General features: G+C 35.3%; 1 protein-coding gene across 1 annotated transcript in view; it reads right to left on the reverse strand.

The window, feature by feature from the left end:
- Positions 1-655: 655 nt before the first annotated feature.
- Positions 656-13,275, reverse strand: part of LOC112684255 (protein Wnt-2) — a 110,572-nt gene continuing 97,952 nt past the window's right edge. The window contains exons 3-5 of the mRNA XM_025555675.1: positions 8,146-8,429; positions 2,758-3,136; positions 656-1,895 (exon numbers count right to left, since the gene is read on the reverse strand). Coding sequence (XP_025411460.1) covers positions 1,744-1,895; positions 2,758-3,136; positions 8,146-8,429 — 815 coding nt within the window. The 3' untranslated portion in view covers positions 656-1,743. The remainder of the gene's footprint in view (positions 1,896-2,757; positions 3,137-8,145; positions 8,430-13,275) is intronic.

The raw sequence follows: 13,275 nt of genomic DNA on the forward strand, positions 1-13,275 counted from the left end.
AATCAAATTTTCTTAATGGGCGGTGCTGGCGTAACGCACGTATTAAAATCGCGTTCGATATATTTTCAAGTTATCACGCAGGACTCCAACGGCTGGAAACAAAAAAGTGATACAAATTTAATAAAAAAAAAAAGTAGTTCGATCGCTATATTACGCATCCCTTAATAGTACTGCAGTTAAAATTCAATGGATTTATTTTTTTTTGGCAATCTCCTTGAGCTGATGTTTTTTTTTCTCCTAATTTTAAAAGCAAACATTTGTATTATCTGTTAATTTATTACTCGCCACGTTTAATGTTCTCGTACCCACTGAACTCGATTAACTCGAGTTAATTTGCTACAATCAACTCGCCGCTCCTCACTTTCGAGACGCGTACGCGTAATACAATATACGCTCACGCGATCGTGTCGATGACGTGAGTGGAGTCAAGAACGACTACTACTTGACCCGCGTGTGTGCGTGTGCAAATTATAAAAAAAAAAAAAAAAAATGTAAAATAATGTAAAAAAAAAAAAGAACACAACTTAATTGGACTCCGCAATAGCCGCTTGTTGAGGCTGGCGGAGTGCGGGGTAAAGGTTATGGTGGAAAAAAAAACCCTCACTAGGTTAGGATACTGTATTGTATGCCAATATCGTACAACATGACACAATGATTACACGTGGTGCAGACGAACTGTTTTATTCGTACAAAATATACATAAATATAAACATAGATATACCACACGATTACATATGTTAATTTCGTGTGAAATCCGTACACCCGAACGCAGGGCGCATTGCACGAACGTAACAAGTAAGCGTGCACTCGGGTTTCGTATAAGAACCGGACAGTCGTCTACCGTATGTATGTACATAAAAATCCTTAATTACGGTGCGGGCCCCCGCACACTATAAGTTCAACTGTGCATTTTATCACGTGTGACGTCATGTCTGTGCAATTAACTGAGGTAACAGTTCCATTAGGTTTTTACTCAATTTTTTTATCTGTGCAATAAGTTCTACTTTGTACCGATGAACCGTGCAGTTAGCATAGGTAACCGCACAGCTCATACATTCTTGTCTCGTCTTTCCAGTAGTGAGTGTCACACGTATCGCATAAAAAAAAGCAGCTACCAAACAACACAAATCTGCATTTATTTTTCGGTCACCCATCATTAAAAACACGAACTGTACACTGTGGTAACCGAACGATTTCCGTACTATACTGTACTGGAAAACTGAGAGAACTGTGAATATAACCTAGGAAAAAACTTCGAGTAGCCTACACACCTTCAGTTCAGATAACTGTACAATTTATATTCAATTATTTGCACAGATGAATTTCACAGATAAACTGACCGTGTGTGGGGCCCTTAACGGTGACACGAGCACGGCATTGGTGTACAACACGACTCCGCGGGTTTACCGACGACGGTGTACGGTCATCGATTCCGGCATTAGGACGCGGTGCTAAAAATGATGAAAAACGTTTTGTAAACGTTTCACCGACGGGACGTGAATAACAATGATCGTATCGAAAATACGTCCTGCGATCATTACGATGTAACCGACCCGTCCAGTTGTTATACGAATCCGCGGATGTATTGCGCTACGACAACGACGATGATGATTAAATAATAATAATTATAATGTTGTTAAAATGAAAAAAAAGACGATGGCAATGGTATTGTATTAGTTAAACATTGCGATCGCTCGGCGATTATTATTATTAGGGATGTCGCATCGGCTGCACCTGGTCCAGTCATTTGCAACTGTACTCCTCGGTTCGTTCCACACACGTGTCGCACTTGACGTAACAGCACCAGTAAAACGTGCACCGGCACTGTTTGGTCCTGGTGAACTGGTGCGTGTTGTACCCTCGTCCGCAGCACAAAAGGTCGCAGCCGTCCGTGCCTGTGAAACAGAATTCCAAACGGTTGTAGTAATAATAATAATAGTGCAATAAGTACGATCCTCCGGACGGGGACCGAAAACGTTTTTCGCACATTTTATCGGTAGTACAGGTCCTTCAGTAATAAATCAAAAGTATATAGAAACGACAGAGATAAAAAAATAAATGTATTAAACAAACGCATGAGCTTTGTTGTTGTTGTGGTTTTTTCCGTTTGACGGAGAAAACGGTTAAACGTTTAGTAAAAAAATGTATGCGCGATTCAGTTCCATTACGATTTCGTGTCCGTTTTGAATTTCAACCGTATTAATATTTAATCGTGCGAACGTAATAGTCGTTGTATCCGGATACACGTTGCGCAGGGGACACCGTTGTTTTTTGCACCGGACGAAATTCGAAGAAACACCGATTTTCCTTGAGTTCGTTACCTTGCCAAAGGCCGTAGGTTAAACGTGTTATTGTGGCCGAACGATCGTATTCTGGTACAAACAGAAGAACCTGTCACCTGACCGATAAACAATCTAATTGTCAGAACACTGGTTTCCAAACTGGGGGTCGCGCCCCCCTTGAAGGGCGTGTACACATTTCTGGAGAGACGCAAGCAGTTATTGCGAAATACAATTTTTATCGATTAATTCCGAATATTGTACGGTTTGTTGGTTAGTACACGAAAAATGGTGATCGATTTTTTCAATTTATAGGTAGGAGGAGGGTGCAAATCTACAGAGTGTAGAATAGAAATCACTGCGGCGGAGTTACAATTGACGCACGGATATCGACGGTATTCCTTACGATCTGGCATCAGTACACTTATCCCCTCCTATCCCCTACCCGATCCGGGAATCAGTCGTTCGCCGAACTCACCTTCTGAAGTCCGGTTGCAGGATCGACCGTACGTGCCCAAGGACCCAGTACCGAAGTCCCGGTCGCAGTAGTTGGGTGACTGTTCCAGGTAAACGAGTTCAGTGATCCTGGGCTCCTCTTCGGTCGGATCGGCTGCCGCCGGCGACCGGGTCGATCTGAGTTTCAACCTGAGTCGCCTGGATGACCGTTTCCCCGAACTCCTCTGGTTACCTCCAGCCACCACCGCGGTTGCGGACACGCTGCGCGCGTCCTTATACTTCCGCATCAGCGCTTTGCCGACCTCCCGGAAGTGCGGCAAACTGTGCCAGCACGTTTTCATCGTGCAGCTGCCCGACACCCCGTGACACTTGCAGTCGGTGTTCAACAGCATCTTGACAATCTGAAAAAAAAATACACCACTCACACGTCAACAGGAGCGCATTTCAGAGAGGCCGAAGGGTGCCAGGATTTTAGAAGTACGACATAATTTGTTTTTGATTTTAGTAGATATATTGTAAAAACAGTAACTAAAGTTACATTTTTGAATCCATTAGGAATTCTGATACACTTAAATAAATGGAGAAAAATACAATTTAAAACTATTCATTTAGTTATCTTGATTGATTCTGCATGGACATGATTTAAAATTTTAACTTGTAATCTGTCAGATTGTGACTCTAAATGAATAATTAAATATAAGTTTTATCTTAATTTTGTGTTATTGTTTATTTACAGCGTCAGCGGGAAATCGTGTAAACAGATATATTATACAAGTGCATCCGCAAAGTCAAATCCAGCTAGAAGAACATTTTATTCAATATAATAATTATGTTTTCATACATGCGATATGTTTGAATTATTGAATCACACACAGTGAGCTAAGAGACAGAGGGATACGTATAAAACAATTAGATTATCTATGGCACAAGATATTATTAGCGAGCATCAAATAAAAAAAAAAAAAAATTTCTTGATATTTTGTTGGTCGATCAAATGTGAAGTACCTTTATAACAATATTAATGATTTTAAGAAACAAAGATACTCGAAATATCGACAATAAATGTAGTGAGAGGTAACTACACTTTTATAGTTCAAATATGAAAACCTAATTCTTCGTTTTAATATAGTAAAAGTAAAATATACCTTCGTCGATAAATATGCACTTTTTCAATTATTTTATTTATTTATGAATTTAATATCATTTTTTTGTTTTAGGACTCATTTTAAAATCTCAGGTGAGATTTTAAATCTGATTTGATTAGTTTGAGATTTGGTTAGGGGTATGGACCCCCAATTATTTATGCGCATCATAATAGTTTAAAGTCTTTTAAAAAAAAAAACGCTTCATTTTGTATTAGTACGTGCATATAGTCCTGCTCTCTTGCATTTCATAATTTATTCGTTCCTATATTAAGGAATTTTTTTAAATTTTAAATCTCTGCTTTTACACTCCTTAATACCTTATGTACAATTATAGAGGTTTTTTTCTTCAGATTCGTGATCCATAATGCTTCATAATTGCATCTTATTTTTTAAAAAACACATATTTTCAAAAAAACACAAAGACATCACAATTGAGAATAAATCCGTACAAAATATTTGAAACGGAATAGTTATACTGTAGTAGTCACTAATTTTCAATTAAAGAAAATTATAATTATAAAATAAAAAAAACGCGTATCTGTTCGTTACTTTTTCTATCATACAGCAGGTGCACTACTCTAAAGTAGATCCATTGAATTTCTCCACGGTGCATTTACATTTAAATAATATCAGATTTTAAAACGGATTACTCGAATTAAACGAATTAGATCAAAAATAAAAAGACATAGAAAAGAAAAGATAAGTGAAAAAATATCGTAATTTTTATTTTCATTCTGCAAGTTTAATTAAATTATACAACAAAGAAGTTTTGACATAATTCCGCGATTTCCATAACTTTTAAATTACTGCTCAAACTCGTAAGAGCAACTTTTTAACTCAGATCAAGATGGTTACATGAGTTACCAAAACAGGCACTATGAATTATATAACGTATCATGTCATCTACAAAAAATTGAAAACATTTTCGTAGGAAAGGGACATTATTTTAAAAGTTACAAACCTCATTTTATCCAAAATGCCGCTAGTATATGCATATGGTAAATAGCACTGGCTTGAATAATCTTTTTTTTAGCGTTATCTACGACTTTTATACATATATATATATATATATATATATGTGTGTGTGTGTGTGTGTGTGTGTGTGTGTGTGTGTATAAAGAAAAAAAATGTAGATAAATATTATTAAGCACTTAATACAGTCATGTGGGATAGTCAATACACGTGATTTTCTAAGTATGGCTCAGATGCATTTTTTTGGTTTCGAAACCACTGCATATCGTAAACGGTGCATTTGGATTAGGTTCATTATCGGTTTCAATACCTATTTTCAATACCTATGCAGCAGTGCGCTCCGTAGAGTTATTATTTGACATATCGTTCAACGATATTAGGAAGAGAAAACTAAAGTCTTTGTCGGTTAAATAACCATCGGTGGTCGTATAAAATATATAACCCAACCTAACTGAGTGAAGCACGACGTGAATACTGAGTATTATAATCGTAACAAAACGGGTCGTGAAATAAAAAAAAAAAAATCTCATCCTTCCCTTCCCCCGCTCAACCATGAGTGCTTTTACGTATATATATAACATGTAAGAATATAGTAAATATAAAGATAAAAGCGTTGTACTTTTTGTGTCCTCGATGCGTATTTCAGAACCCTAACCGAGGTGGGGCACTAGTGCCCAAATCCGGTTAGATTCTGTAGTGCGCGTTTTCACTACGTTCCCTAACTGATTTAGGACGTACCGGTTAAATATTTATGTAACAAGCATATTTATTTACTTTTTCCATGTTAGTACGTCAATGTGTTTTTTGATACATCGGATCATACATATATAATATATGCACATAGAACTGTTGTATCCAATAGTAAATTACATAATAAATATATCATATATTAATCATATTTTACAGATATAAATTAATTATATTTTCATATCGTACTATTTTTTTTAAATTTTGAAGTATACTATTTTTTTTTTTACTCTATACGACATTATTATTATTATTATTATTAATTTGTTTTTTTTTTATGTTAGTACGTCAATGCGATTTTGAATTAGATTTATTGTCGTTAACATTACTAGATTTCTTTTTGTTTTTTTCGTTTGATGCGATATTTTCAGTAAGTCTACCTATTTGTACTCTCTTTGAACGCAAGGTTAGTCCTATTTTTCTTCTAGAAAGTGAAGTTGGTTGAACTCCAATTTGTCAACCAGCCCTTTTGTTATTCAATTGAGTCAAAAAAGAAACTGTATCAGACGAACTCGTTATCGCCGACAATTTTGTTGTCAGGACACTCATTATTTTATGCACGTACAAAATATTTTATTCTAAAGCTAAAGTGATTATTATATTCAAATAACTCTAGAGGTTTTTGGTTATTTCCATTTTTTTTTTTGTTATTGTTTTCATCGTCAGATGCATTATCTAAATTCAATCTTAACACATCAGATGTGGATGCACTCATCAAATTTGTCATGTATCTGAATTCTATTCTTTGTTTTGTCATAATTTGCCTCCAAATTCATATTTAAAAAAATAAAAAATAAAATATGCTTGCCACATGAATATTTAACAGTGTGCCCTAAATAAGTTAGGGAACGTAGTGAAAACGCGCACTACAGAGTCTTCTAGTTCACCAAGATCAATTAGGATTCGGGAATACTCGATCCGGATGTTAATGTGTTGAAAAGAAAATAAATTCTAGAGAAGCAGAATAAGAATATGTTTTCAATGGAAATTACCCATTACTCTCATCGTGTTATGGTTATTTATCATTTACCATTGGATTTTGGTAAGCCATAAAAGTGGGGTGGGATTTATAAACGACGCGAACAGCTATCGATTGATTTTACTCCGAAATCTTATCATTTCATAGAAATGTATTTCGGGAACTATAGATTCGTATTTCATTGAACTGAAAGATATAAATAATCTTTGAATTAGAATTGTGAATACGAGTTACATAAACCGAGTCAAATCCTACGTGGATTAGTAAACTCACCGTTTTATAGTTTTTATCGTAACACACTGACTGTTTATTGTAACAAATCAAATATATATAAAACATAATGTTTAAAAAGTAGTATAAACGAGGGTCTGAATGGCCAAAGTTAATTTTTTAGTAATTCCTTCACCTTAGAAGTCAATAAAACAAACGACGAGGTCAACTTCTGCCAAATTAATGTTAGTTGAAATAAAAACTAATCTATGATTTCAGATGTGAAGAGTTGAAATTATTATTCGTGTTATTTTTTTAATAGTTCACATACCTAGTTAAATTTTTCGACCAAAATCACTAAAAGTTTTTCACATTAACCATAGAAAGAGTGTCTTTGATAATTTGAGACGGCATCAAAATGTTTATCCCGGACAGGTTTTCTGATAATCAAATATTCCGTCCAAGGAAGTTTTCACCAAACATATCCAACACATCGAACTAATCTACTGCGGGTCCCCCTTCCTTTGGAGAAAAACTTTCTAGACAAATAGATGTCGACAATGCACACGAGAAAATAATATTTATGACGATAAGCAAAAACAAAGAAAAATCGTGTTCCATTACCACGAGGATAACACTCTCTCTCACACACACACACACATAAGATTATATTCGCGTACTGTGTTATAATTGTTGAAAATACAATATTACTGGCTGAATTATCCAGCCCCACACGAGAGAAATTTTAAAATTTTAAATTAGAAAAATTACATTCCTCATATCCTAAACGTTTTAGGTTGAAAAAGTGCATGATATTTGTATATTTGAATATTTTCAATTTGTATCGATTTAAACTGTATATTAATTTACACATATCTTAATCAGTGACAGTTAAAATGAACATATAAAACAAAATCAAATAGTTATGTGACCAAAAAGTAAAAATGTTTATTATGCATTTAGCCCAAAACTGTTTAGATCCTTCAAAATGTGATTTTAAAAAAAAACCCATTTTATTGCACGCCAAAAGTATCAGAACTAATATATGTTTTTGAGAAATAACGATCAGTGAGCGAGTGATTCAACATGTATTTGGAATTTATCTATGTATACAGGATTAAAAAGGTATTTTCGTGGAGTAGACGGTTTCGTGATATTATTTGCTGAACGTACGATGCGATTCCCCATTTCAAGGATCGACGTGATTTCCAATCCAATGCATGCAACAGGGAGAAATCACATTTAACTGTTCGGAAAAATAACACCGCGAATTGTCGCCCGCGCCACGGAAACGGATCGCTCCGCCGGACGCGTGGATCAACGCGGGGCTTAACGATAAATCGGAGCTGCTGCGTACCTTCCTGCCGGCCTTGTTGTTGTGCAGGTTCATCAGGCTTCGGGAGTCGTTGACGTTCGATTCCTGCGCGTCCAGGAACTTGCGGCCGAAGCCCATGCCGAAGCGCAGGTCCACGCTGCACCCGCCCCACTTCCACGCCGTGGCCGCCGGTCCCGCGTCCACGGGGCTCGGGTAATGCGCATCGCAGCCGCAGATTGATATGTTTCCCCGGCTGCACGCCTCCATCAGTGCGTACGTCACGCCCGCGCTGATCACCGCGTAAAAGTACGCCGCTTCTCTGCTCGCTGCAAGCACACAACGGACGCGAGTCCGGGTTAAGGATGATTTTTTTTTTGTTTTTTTCGCGTCAGAGGCGGATTTAACAAATTTCCGGTCCCATGCAAAATTGAATTTGCTGCTCCCATCCGGAAAAAAAAACAACTTTAACGTGATAAATTTTTTCCCTCGACATCTAATATGCAATTATTTTTTCATTTAAGTTAATTAAAAAAAAAAATTAAAAAAATACGGTTTCAAATGCATTATCATCTGTTGGTTTTTATCGAGTAAAAATTTACACGAGAAAAATATTTAATTAATACAAAAAAAATGTTATAAATAATTGTATTGATTTAAATAGGTTTTTTTCTAGCTTTTATTCCGGAGAAGTCATCAATAATGTATTTATAATCTAATGATGACGTTAAGCCGCTCTCTATATTTAATATAACCAAGGAATTTAATCTTTATTGCAACATGGTTGAATGTAAATAATTCTTTTTAAAACTGAAAACGAACGTTCGGTGGTACAGTTAGTAACTGGTGTTGAGACAAATATTCAAAGGGCAATTTCAATATTTGGATATGGATCTTTCATATTACGTTCATAAATTTACTAGCAATAGCAAAACGGTGTCGTTTTATTTTCATTATAACCTATCATTTGATGAGACCGAAAACCTGGTTCTAACCTGGTTGCGCCACTGTGCACGAGTTAAATTCGATTTCGTTGTTTTAAATTTTTACGCGTTTTGTATTGTACTCGAAGTTGAGCATTAGAAATTTTTATACCGAAGCAATTCGCAAAAAATCATCGAGCCTTTCGCTTTACCCGTGGCCAACGTACGTCGGTTCGGAATAGGTACACCGTGGTGGGACAGAGGTCATTTTGATTTTTAGACCCTTTACCGGCCGTTCGTCAAAGTGGCCACCGAGGGCGTGTTTTTACGGAACATTTCTGTACGTTATACTACCGAAACACGAGTTCGCACTTTATACATAACAAGACGAATAGCAATACAGTTGTGTTCTGCCAATGCGCACAGCATAATACATGATTTATACTATGTTAATATATTCAAGTCTGACAAATAAGTTAAACGGTTTTTTCGGTATACAGCGGATTGTTTAATTTTTATTTCTAAGTCTCCTCTCCACACATTTTTTTACCGAGAACTACGATTAATCGAGATAAAATACTATCACACGAATGACGATCGGAATAAATCGCATGCAACTTATCCTAGTATAGAAATGTTAAATCACTTTACGTTAGACAACTATATTTTATACATTTATTAATACTCATATATTATATGCATATGTAAATGTATATAGTCCGTCGAAAAAATTCGAACGCGTTTTTTTTCTGTTTCGATTTTTACCAAACCGAATCAACTTGACGTGTAAATATTTTTCTCTCGAAATGTTCATAATAATTCATAAATCATTGCAATACCGTGTGTATGTGTGTGTGTGTTATTGATTGTTTGATTGATTGTGTGTTATGATAATATGAATAATTATCTAGACCAGGCTTTTAAGCTAAAATGTAATCTTTTTGATTTCATAAACAAAACGTAAACGCGAGTGAAACTAAATAGTTTTGACAGGTAATCGGTCGACCATCAGTAACTGTTGTTTGAACAATACCCGTTCGTATCGGGTTTTAAAATACAATTAAAGTGTGTTGGTTATTTTAAACTTTAACCTCTTCATGCAGTGTACCGTTCATAGCACAAATCAGTTTTTTGTAATTTGTGGTTATGAAAATAAAACTATATCGTTACGGCATATACGGCCAAATTTGACACAAAAAAAAAAAAAAAATTTGTTGAAATTTACATCTATCAAGTGTTAAAATTGTCAGAAATAGTTTTTTTTTTTTTTTTTTATTAGATAAAATAGAATATTTACAATCTGTAATTTATATACATACAATAAGTAAATATGATGACAAAAAAAAAAAGGTAGGTATAACGTGAATGGCGTGAGGAGGGAGGTCCACCAGTGTGGATACCCTCTAACTTGGGGGAGAGAGCTTTATTTTATTTTATTTTTAATTTAATTTTATTTTTTTTTTTTTTTTTTCAATTAGTGCAGGTCGGGATTTAGGAGATCACGACACCAGTGTCGTTTTAATCGACGAGGGGGGTTATTAGGCATGAATTCACTGGCCAAGTTGGAAATCAATGGATTTGTGTGGTTAGCTATTTTGGTGTGTAACTTTTTGTAGTAGTTTTTGGCTGTTTTGGAGACTGTTTCAATTTTAAGATTCTTGTGAAGTGAGAGGTTTGAGACGTACCATGGCGCGGATGTTATTAGGCGAAGGGAAATAGATTGGAAGGCTTGTATGGTCCGTATTTGGGAAGGCTTAGCATATCCCCAAATTTGTATGCCATATTCCCAGATAGGTTTTAGCATTGATTTGTATAATAGTAATTTGTTGTCAATAGAGAGTTTGGACTTGAGGATAGGTCGTAGTAGATGAAGTCTGGTGTTGAGAGTCTTTCTTTTAATTTTGAGGTGTGGGCCCCATGTTAGACGCTTGTCTAAAATTAGACCTAAGTATTTGGTTTGAGTTGTGGTTTGGATTGGATTGTTTTGAAAATAGATTGTAGGAAGAACAGCTTTTCTTAAAGTAAAAGGAATGTGAAAGGACTTGTCTGTATTAATTTTTATTCTCCATTTGGTGGACCATTGTAAAATATTGTCAAGATGAATTTGGAGGTTTTGATATGCTGTTGTGGAATCGGGATGGGATGAGAGGATTGCCGTGTCATCAGCGTAAGTGGCTATCAGTGTATTTTCAGAGTTGGGAATGTTAGCTGTATAAATGTTGTAGAGGTCTGGTGATAGATCACTTCCTTGGGGTACTCCTGCTAAGATTTTGAATTGTGATGAGAGGGAGTCTCCTTGGCGGACGAGAAATGAGCGGTCATGTAGATATGATTTGGTCAACAAGTAGAGTGGAGTCGGGAGGAAAATTTTTAGCTTAAAGAGTAATCCGGTATGCCAGACACGGTCGAACGCTTGTGATACGTCTAAGAATATTCCAGGGCAGAAGTTTTTGGTCTCAAACGACGAGGCTATTTTGTCGACAATTCGGTGGATCTGGTGGGTTGTGGAATGGTTTTCTCTGAAACCAAATTGGGTATTTGGTATAATTTTGTGGAACTTGAGAATAGGTCTAATTCGTTTAAGCATCACTTTTTCAAATAATTTCCCTAATAATGGTAGAAGGCTTATTGGCCTGTATGAGGAGGGTTCATTTTTTGGTTTATTGGGTTTATGTATAAGGATGATTACAGATAATTTCCAGATTGACGGAAAGTAGGACATTCTCAACATAGAATTGAAAATGTGTGTGAGAAGAACTATTGATTTTTTAGGAAGGTGTTGGAGTATTTTATTTGTTATTTGATCATGTCCGTGAGAAATAGTTAAACATTAAATCGCTTCAAATATTTTTGTCATAAAATAGTAATTATCACATGTTTCATATTATTATAACAAAAATTTGATATCAATGAATTAAGAAAAAATATCGTTCGTTAATTTGACAGATTTATTTCAAAAAGAAGCATAACTTTCTAAATATAATACTTTTTGAACAAAAATAAAAACTTAATAAATGCCATATTTGACACAACATTCATAAAAATATAGTAACTTATTGTTTTTTTTTTTTTAGATCTAAAAATGAACCCTTTAACATCTTACCATCAATTAAAATATATTAGAAGTATTCCGGGTTTCAGATTCGGAACTCGGAACCGTGAATAAATATAACTTTTTACAGAACAAAAAAATCCCACACTTAATGTTGGACTCATGCATGAGTACCATAGAGCATATTTTAAGTGTATTGCAGTCAAAAGTAGTACGAATAAAAAATGAACTCTTTAATGCATTACGGCCGAATACGGCACAAACGAACATTTGGCCTATATAACAGCATATTTGGCACAAATTAAAATTTATACAACTTTAAGGGAAAGTTTAACTCAAATATTTTTTTTTTCTCGTGACCTTAACATATTTTACCATGTAGACATTTTTTTTCGAAAAAAGATAAAAAGTTAAGCATGAAAGGGTTAAGACTAATCACGCATAAAATTGGCCAACAATGACACTCGTAAAATCGATATCCGCGCGTCAGAATTTCGGACCCATAACTATACGTTTCGACAATATTTTAATGTTATTAAATATTTTGCGTATGTACTGCAGACAATGAATGTTTAATATAAAGTTCAAACGCCGTATTAAGTTGGTATATATTTTTTCGTTTTTATGTTCTGAGTCCAGGGCATAGAGAAAAGAAAAAAGTTTTTATGTTCATCTTATTTCATTACGAAGCTCAGTCCATGCCGAAAGCCTTTGTAGTAAATGATGATGGTTTCCAAGGCAACGGCAGAGACGACTATCTACGGTCAATTTCAGGAACGCCGAACGGTCTTTATAGCATATATTTGAAAAAAAGATTATTGCTATTGAAATACACGATTACCGAAGGCACGATGAACGGGCGAATACGGAAAATAGCTTAAGTCTCGCAAACATTTTGCAACGCGCATTTACCCTAGCAGTTCTGTACGTCACATGTAATCCTCAGCGAACGTTTGACTCGTGTCTCATTTGTTAGAACACGATGCTGTTAGAATAATACGGTTACACATGTTTCAAGTGTAATTTAAATTAATCCAAGTATCAATTCGTTTGGCGTATTGAAAATACTCAAGAAAACCAAAGACAGTCAGATAGCCGATAATGACTAAAAACGTTTGCGGCACGAAACACTTGGTCAAAAAACCTTTATTAATCAAAGAAACGTAATGAATTTTGGTACCTTGATATCGAGATCGAAAA

The sequence above is a fragment of the Sipha flava genome, unplaced genomic scaffold (genome assembly GCF_003268045.1).
Source record: "Sipha flava isolate LNK unplaced genomic scaffold, YSA_version1 247_pilon_pilon, whole genome shotgun sequence".
NCBI classification, from domain to species: Eukaryota; Metazoa; Arthropoda; class Insecta; order Hemiptera; family Aphididae; genus Sipha; species Sipha flava.